Source organism: Lynx rufus, unplaced genomic scaffold (assembly GCF_022079265.1).
Source record: "Lynx rufus isolate CCGP_SWC_20201006 ecotype Redwood Valley unplaced genomic scaffold, mLynRuf1.p SCAF_5, whole genome shotgun sequence".
Lineage (NCBI taxonomy): Eukaryota > Metazoa > Chordata > Mammalia > Carnivora > Felidae > Lynx > Lynx rufus.
This window is the reverse complement of record NW_025814867.1, coordinates 78,464,684-78,473,666: the sequence shown is the minus strand read 5'-3', so window position 1 is coordinate 78,473,666 and position 8,983 is coordinate 78,464,684. Positions and strand designations below refer to the sequence as shown.

At 47.9% G+C, this 8,983-nt stretch overlaps 1 protein-coding gene across 1 annotated transcript in view; it reads left to right on the top strand.

Moving 5' to 3' along the window:
* The first annotated feature begins 282 nt into the window (after nucleotides 1-282).
* Nucleotides 283-8,983, top strand: part of MASP1 (MBL associated serine protease 1) — a 53,599-nt gene continuing 44,898 nt past the window's right edge. The window contains exon 1 of the mRNA XM_047100260.1: nucleotides 283-525. Coding sequence (XP_046956216.1) covers nucleotides 283-525 — 243 coding nt within the window. The remainder of the gene's footprint in view (nucleotides 526-8,983) is intronic.

The window sequence follows — 8,983 nt, the reverse complement described above, 5'->3', positions numbered from 1 at the left end:
AAGTTTTCAACAGTAACATGATACGTGTCAGAGTCGCGACTAGGGGACTTTCTAGGAGAGCTGGATACTGTTAACAAACCTTCAGAAGAGCACAGCTAGAAGAAACCTTAGGAATCATGGAGTTACCATCTCCCTGTCGAATAGACTGGGTAAGCAAGCCCAGAGTGGGGAGGAGTACCCACAACACGTCAGCGGCAGAGATCTGCCAACAATGTGGTCTTCTGGCTGCGGACTTAGTTAAGTGGTGAGGACCTGTGTCCATGAACGTAAGTAGATCCATTCATGTCTTTCAGGTGGCTCCTTCTCTGTCACGCTCTGTGCCTCTCCTTGTTGAAAGCTTCGGCCCACACCGTGGAGCTTAACAATATGTTTGGTCAGATCCAGTCACCTGGCTATCCAGACTCCTATCCGAGTGATTCAGAGGTGACTTGGAATATCACTGTCCCAGAGGGATTTCGGATCAAGCTTTACTTCATGCACTTCAACTTGGAGTCCTCCTACCTTTGTGAATATGACTATGTGAAGGTGAGACCCCCTGATATTCCCTCACTGCGCCAGGTTCTCTACTGGGAGTCAGAGAAGAATTAAACACTGTGTTTTCCCTCCCAGGGTAGCAGTCCAGTGAGGAAGGCACACAAAGTTACAACATGATGAATGAAGGTTGGGGTGATATGCTAGGTGCAGGCTGAGTGGGAGATCTAGAAAGGACCACAAGGGAAACTGAGGCTGGCAAGGTGTAACTCAGCCAAACGTAACCTCCCCTGTTTTCTTTCTGTTCTCGAAGTCCTTAATGTTTCCACTAACCTCTGCTCCAAGGTCACCTTTACAAGCAGCGAGAAAAGGGCAGAGACCCCAGAGTAAGCATAACCAGACTGACACACAGCCATAATCATGTCCAAAGCTGAGGCATTTGAAAGCCTTGCCTACTTCCCTAAGTAATGATCAGGTACTTGGGAAGGCTGGGTATACAGTAGCAGACAGTGGGAGGTGAGGTCAGGTTGGATTGGGGTGAGATTCTGAAGGGTCTTGAATGTGATGCTGAGAAGTTTAGGTTTTCTCTGCAAAGGGTGTGGGCAAGGTTGGGGGGGTCAGAATCAGAAGTGCATGTAAAGATCATGTGGAAGAGGAATAGGAAATGATTACAGCATCCAAGCAATATTGCCTCAACTTTAGAGGGACCCCACAAACATTTCCATGGATGGGAAGCTGTTCTCTGAAAGTAGGGCTGAGAAAGGTTGGAGTACGTCTGGGAGATCAAGTTTATTAAGGTTGTATCTGGCTCAAAAAGATGTGGAGACCTACTAATCTACTTTCTAAGCTCTCTCTGGCTTTCTGGAAAAGTTCTCACCAAATCACTCCAGAGTAGATTTTATATATTTTCAGTCTTATCATAGTCTCTGTTTTCTACAGCCAGGAATTCAACAAGAGTTAACCTTGTATTAACCAGAATGTTTGACAACAGCAAAGCAGTGAGTTTACAATGTACATTGATACTTGAAATCTCATTCAATCTTTTAAAAAATTCTATAAGACAGGCACTTCACAGGCAAAGAAACAAACCCAAGAAGGTGAAGCGGTGGGTCAATTTACAAACCCATGTCTTGTGACTTTCATTTCCATGTTCTTTTGGCTACACCAAACGAACGGCTCTCAGGTCACACTCCACTGGGCCCCAGGATACTGCAGGGGCTTATAAGACCACTGTGGGGGTAGAGGAGGCTGATAAGTGGGACTATGAATCCCCACCCTGTTTAAATTTATTTTAAATGTTGTGTATTGCTTATTTTATACATTGGGTCTCCACCAACTATCTCATTTACGGCAAGGTTTCTAAGATTAAAAACTTTCCCAAATTGGTGGTCTACGACAGAGTGTCTTAGCTTCAGCGCTGTGGATATTTTGAGCCAGATCATTCTTTGCTGAGGAAAACTGTTTTGCGAATTATAGGATTGTTAGCAGCACCCCTGGTTTCTACTCACTAGATGCCAATAGCACTCCCCCTCCGGTTGTGACAACCAAAAACACCTCTGGAAGTTGCCTATATCTCCAGAGGGACAGCATCTCCTAGTTTGAGAACCACTGCTCATTGTGATGCCGCCCCTCTGTGAATGTCCTATGCTAGGGACTATGAGAATTTAAAGATACAAAAGATCTGGTCCCTCACAGAGAGACGTGAGCCTAGAAGAGTGGCCATTGCATAAGATGGAAAAGAATAATGACAATAAAAGATTGGCAGATCAAGAATGAGAAGAGGTAGATGTGGATGCTCTAGGAGATGATGTGGGTTGGCAATCTAGACTGACATATAGTTTCCCTAAATTAATTAAAAATGGAGCCAACTGGTCAGAGTCACAGGGATCCAGCAAGCGGTATTGAGCAAGACTTGAAGTGTTCGTCATCCTAAATTGAAATTTCTGACAAATACATTAGTTATGTCTTCCAGGATGTAATCTAGCCTCTGCCATAGCCAGACTCCAGGAGAAGATGCATTATGGGTAGGGGACATTAGGTTGGCAGACTCTTCCAGGCCATTCCCCCAACTAATGCTGGTCATAAAACCATGGCATCCTCAAATATTTGGATTAGAAAGTGGTCTTAACCAGAAGGAAAATGACGAAACATTGGCTTAATACAACAGTAGGTTCCATAGGTTTAAACAAGGTTAGATGTGAACTTCCTAACTGCTTTCTTCTTATTTTCAAACATGTCAACCATCTAGAATTTTTTTGCAGTGGAAAAAAAAAAAAACTTGCTTTTGCTAGTAGCTGAGGCCTTAAGACTGTGGAAATTACAGAATTTTTTTCGTTAGCTGTAACAATGACTTACTTTCATTATCCACCCCCCTTCCTCCACCCGGAGAATTGACTCTCAATTCATATACACTGAGCAATCATTTCTCACCAGTTTTCCTCTTGTTCAGACAGATGCCAAGCTTGACCTTGTTAGGACTCCTTTATAGAGATAATAAACACACAGCAGAGGATTTAACTCATTCCTTTGTCCCAAATAAATGGAGTCTCCTGGCAAGGCAGATTAAGGAGCTGACATCAGCTGCATTTTGTAATGGGAAAAAAACGACAAGGCACTTTTCCAGTCCAACAATAGAACCCAAAGACCTCTTCTGACACTGAATTAAGGACCCTGGAGTATTCTACCCAAAGCTTGACCTTTCTAGCTGAAGAATACTTGGGAAACTAATTGATACTTTCTATCAGGGACTGTGAGACACCTTCAAGAAAGTCCAGGCAGACGGAGGTAGGTCCTCTGGAAGGGCAGCATGGTCCTGGACGCTTGCCTGGGATCCAGGAAACGCCTGGTCTAGTCCCCAGTCTGCCACTGACTCCTGAATGAAGGAAACGTTATAGCATTCTCTCCACTCCAGAATAAGACTGTGTCCCCTGGGCATAGCAAGGAAGCAGTCTGCTACCTGAAGTGCCTCACAGTCCTTGCGTCTTTGGTTCAGACACCTTTTCCCAATTCGAAAAGGGATTCATGTAGTGGGCAGGGAGGGCAAGATGTATCTCTCTTCTTGTGCTGACTGCCTTCCAGAATGTTACCCCGGGCGTCAGCATTAGCCTCCCTACAGAGGTTCCAACGGCCACGGGACCTGAGCAGGCCTCCCCTCGCAGGACATTGCACCCTCGTTGGCTGGTAACTCACGCTAACATAGCAACACGCTCTGTGCCCCTGCCCACAGGCACCGGGCGGAGTTCCTGTCTGGAGTCATGAACTCCCAGAACGTCAAGTTGCCTCGGCCCTCAGGAGACTCAGCTAATCCCCCACTGTTGTTGTTATTATTGTTTTTCAAACATTTCCGCCCCGTGAAAGTTTTCGTCTAACAAATTTCTGGGAGGCGCGATAGAGAAAACAGAAGAGTGGCCGGCGGGTGGAAGGTGGCTCTGAAGCTCACTCATCCTCCTGGGGCACCCTGAAGGTCAGCATTTATGACTTGACTACTGCTTTAGTCCCCACCGGACAGAAGAGGAGCCTGGGAGCTCCAAATTCTGGCACAAGGCTAGTACTCTGGCCTCTGAACTTCCAAACCCAGAAGCTTCAACATACAGTTGAAATCCATTCACTTCTAACTGCCCCCCTCCCTCTGCCCTCCAGAAAAGGTGCCTTTCCTGGCTATGAATGAGAGGGAAGCTCCTTCCCTTCCATCTGAATAAAGCAGGAACATGCCATGTCACTCCTGGGTAAGTCAACATTCCTCTCCAAAGTTCTATTTTCTCATCTGTTCCACGATGGGGTGACATGAGATGATCCCTAAAGTCTCTTAAATTCCTAGACTCTAACCCTAATGCTCCTCACCAGAACTTTCCAGATGACCCCACCAAACCCTCACTGTCCTAGTTAGGATAATGCCAGAAAATGGTAATAATATGTTACAACATCCACTTCTCCAAGTTCTGTGGCCATAAGCATTCCAATGAGAGCCTACCGTCCGCGGGGGATGTCATTTAGAGAAAACTTGTAAACACGCCATGCCACCACTGTCCTTTCCCAAGCAACTTTAAATATCCCTGATGTCCCTTTGGTGGGACATTATCCCCTATTTTGAGGCTTTTACACTCTGTGACTGAATTCCCCTGGCAGGCCTAGGAGTAGATTTAAAGCACCCTCGAGCTCACAGGGACCCTTGCTGGCCCAGCCTAAACTCACAGACACAGACTGTCCTTCCCACCCAGGCCCATCAGGGTAACAATAATGGAACTGCTGACTCCATAGTTCAGAGGCTTGAAGAAGAGCAGGACCCCAAGGCTGTGGTCCGGATGCTCTCATTTTATGAAAATTCCTCTCTGGCCTGATTTCCCGCAGTCCTTGGTCTTCGAGGCGTGTGCACATCTGCACGACAGCATCTGCTTCCTTGGAATGTGGCTGCAATGTGTGGATTCCTGCAGCGCACAGATGAGGCAGATGAGTCACAGCTGGTTAGCACTGCAGGCACAGGACACAGCACGGACGCTGGCTGTGGTGGAGTCAGAAGGGTTGGACTCTTGGGGTCATTCTCCACTCACTAGCCTTGGGCAAGTGAGTATTTCTAGAGGGGACTCAACTTCCTCTTCTCTCATACAAGGGAAGTTGAAACAGACGGTCTCCAAAGCCACCCCGGCCCGGATATTCTATGCATCTAAGACCTCAGAAATCATGGTTCAACTCCACGACCAGACCAGCATGACCGAAGCCTAGGGAAGGGGCCATTCGTTGGCCAGGGCCACACTGAGAATTTGTATCTCAAGACTCTCAGTCTTTTCTTCTTTAAAAAAAAAAAAAAAATTGGGGCCTGGGTGGCTCAGTCGGTTAAGCGTCCGACTTCGGCTCAGGTCATGATCTCGCAGTCCGTGAGTTCGAGCCCCGCATCAGGCTCTGTGCTGACAGCTCAGAGCCTGGAGCCTGTTTCAGATTCTGTGTCTCCCTCTCTCTCTGACCCTCCCGCGTTCATGCTCTGTCTCTGTCTCAAAAAATAAACGTTAAAAAAAAAAAATTAACAGTGAAGTCCCACCGGGTGGGTGCTTAGGTTTTTAACATAATGTAAATGTAAGTAAGTGCCATGAAGGCCAACATTGTCTCTAGTCAATCCTATTTGGTCTCTTCAGTACAATAGAGCACAGAAGAACCTTTTGTCCCAGGAATACAGCAAATTAGGTCCTTTGGTTGGGCATCAGATGAAGTGGTGACTTGTGCCTAGAGAAGGTCCCCGGAGCCACGGTCACTGAAAAAGGTCCTGAGAAACCAGAACCCCCAAGGGAACACCAAAGTCACACACCCTATCTTCAAGTTCACTTCGCAACATCTGTTCACTGGAAAAAGAGACAATAACAACCTACATTTGGTTTCTATTCTCTCTCTCTTTCTCACTGAGTACATATAGCTCAGTTGGCATCTGCCAGATGCTCCTGTGACGTCTCACCAGTGTTCTCCTGTTAACCCTCTGTCCTCGACGCGCTCGGCGTTTCCTCCGTTCTTCCCACTGTTGGCACCTCCATTCCAATTCTTATTCCTCTCACCACGTCTACTGCAATTGCTTCCTAAACGTCTACCAGCTGTCAGTCTTTCCCCATCCAGTCCACCCTCTGCCTGTGTCCAGAGGTATCTTTTTTTTAAAACAATTTGTTTAGTGTTTATTTGTTTTTGAGAGAGACAGAGACAGAGTGCGAGTGGGGGAGGGGAAGAGAGAGAGGGAGACCCAGAATCTGAAGCAGGCTCCAGGCTCCGAGCTGTCAGCACAGAGCCTGACACAGGGCTCGAACTCACGAACCAAGAGATCATGACCCGAGCCCAAGCTGGACGCTCAACTGACTGAGCCACCCAGACGCCCTCAGAGAGATCTTCTTAAAACACCTCTTTGACTGTGACACTCTCTAATCTTTCAGTGACTCCCCATGGCCTATGGAATACAGTCCAAGAATCCCATTGAAAACCTACTGTAAGCAGGACACTGCACCTGTGCAAAGACAGGGCGCATGTATCTGCCCTCCAGGAATCGGCAGTTTCATAGCGTGTCACGAGACAAATATCTAATTAATACATCAAAGCTGTGCAAGTAACACAAAGGGGGTGAGGCAGTATACAAGTCGGGGAGCAGTCATTTCCGGGTGTTCAGGAAAGGCTGGGGAATAGGAATAATACTAAATAACAATAAATAGGAATTCACAGCACAACTCCCTAAGCTTCTCGATCTCCCTAAGCACTGGTTTTATCGCTAGTACAACAACAACCAAAAGTTTATCATGACACGGTACCTTCCTGGAAGGTGGTGGGAGGGTTTAAACGAAATGTTGGCTGGAAGTAGAATTCATAGCGCAAGGGGCAAGCATGCTCAGTGGTTCCGAGATCAGGCTTTAGAGCCAGTCACACGGCGGGGGCTGGGGGGGGGGGAGGGGGAGGGAGTCCTGCCTCCACCCACCTCTTACTGCAAAATGGGGCATAATATAATGCCTACCTCATGGGCTTATCGCAAATGCCAAACGAGGCAGAATTTTTAATGACATCTGTCCAACACGTATGGAATTCACTCAGTAATGTTGTCATAGGGGTAACGATGGCAACCGTGTGCATAATAAAGTGCCTGCTGGTATCGCCAGGTGCTGCATGAGCATCGCGTTTCTCATCCACTCTGCCCGTACCACTAACTGGCTACCCGTGACCTTGCTCGTGCCCCTCGGTTTCTTCAGGCAACTTATGGGGAAATATTTCGAAAGGACTGGTCAGATGCGAGAGGTCATTTCTCCTGTGCGTTTACCTTTCAGTCACACACATTTGTGTGTTACCTTTCAGTTACCTTTCAGTAACACACATTTGTTCCCCTTGTACTGCCGCGTTTGATTCTTGGGGGAAGAGCGGGGATCATTACACCTACTTTACAGAAAAAGAAATCCTGCAAAGAACCCAGGTGGACTTGTCCAGTCTTTACAGAAAGCCAGTTTCTCAGGCCCTGGTCTGCTTACCCCCAAGTCACAATTTTGTCTCTCCATTTAGTCATTCTGTTAGAACAGGCTTTGTCCTAGAAGAGACCTTTTGGTATGCTTCCTGGCTATGTATTAGTCCTAAGGCAACCCTGCCTGTCAGAGTAATTTAGTAAAATTTGGTAAAACAGAAGGACTTTGAGGGTCCTCGTATTGTCTAGAATCTGTTAAAGAACTTTCTCTTTTATCCTCACTTGGAGACGATATCTATTTTACAAAGCTATCAGGAAATGGAGACTGAGCTGTGAGGGATGAGGGCTTGATTTATCTGTGTGTGGTACACAAGCCCTAACAGTGAACTCCAGGTCGTTTCACTAGACCGTCAGCGCTGGCACCTTAGGGCCCACGTCTAGGTTTGTTTCCAGCAGCGAGCACGGTCTCAGGCAGAGCAGGAAAAGGCCTATGTGTCCCATTAGTGAGTATAAGGAAAGGGCCGTGGCCTAGAAGGCAGCCACTGACTCCTGCTGAGATGCTGGATGAGTGAGATCCCTGCTCTGGGCCTCAGTTTCCCCATCTGCCCAGTGAGGGAAGAGGACTTGTGGGCGTCTCCAAGCCCTCCCAGTTCTGACGGCCTACAGCTCTCAGTCCAGTGCTCCCTTCTCCAGGCCTCATAGGGTCAGTCTGCATCCTGCTGTGGAATGGCGAGATAAGTCCCTCCCATGGCCCTGCTCCAAGCCCGAATCCCCTGACCCCCGGGCTCCTAATTTCTGTGCAGTGCTCTGTGTTTACTCAGAACATGCCCTCGACCTTCAGGCTGTGGCTGACCCCAGCTACCGCAGCAGCTCTGCTAATTCTCTGGGAGTGGACAGGCGGCCTTGGCCTCTGAAGGAAACGAGAGGAGGGGAGATGTTTCTCATGAATCTCGGTTGTAGTCCCTGGGGGTATTCTTCCACTCCTGAGATAGTGGGTTCTAATGCTAGGGACACAGAACCCAGGAAGTGGAAATGAGCTTCAGAAAAGTGTGACAAACGCTCATTTTATGCAGGAAGGGCAAACAGCGTAGGCTCTGGGGGATGGAAAACAGAAGGAAGGTCCCGATGCCGGGGCAGGGCACACAGGCACACTCAGATGGGTATGAAGCGGGGGTGCTCTGGGGTGCCGGGGCACCTGGTGCCCGAATCTGCATGCCTGTGTGTGCGCAGACCGATCTCTGCTCCACCTCGGTGAACAGCAGAGCTTGAATCTACTTTGGTGTGCTCAAAGAGGGAAAACTAGTTACTAGAGCTTGGGGTACAGCAATAATTAAAACATACAGGAATCCCTGCCTGCAGGGTGCTTATATTGCCCTGGGGGAGACAGATAAGACACACCAAACATAATCCATAGATAAATTATACAGGGCGTAGTAAGGCGATAGGCAGAGACACGCAATGCAGCAGGATAAAGAGGGGTCACGGTGAGGCAGGGCAAGGGTTGTGATTTAAACGCATTGGTCAGGGGGTGCCTGGGCGGCTCAGTTGGTTAAGTGTCACTGTGGATTTCGGCGCAGGTCATGATCTCATGGTTCATGAGTTCGA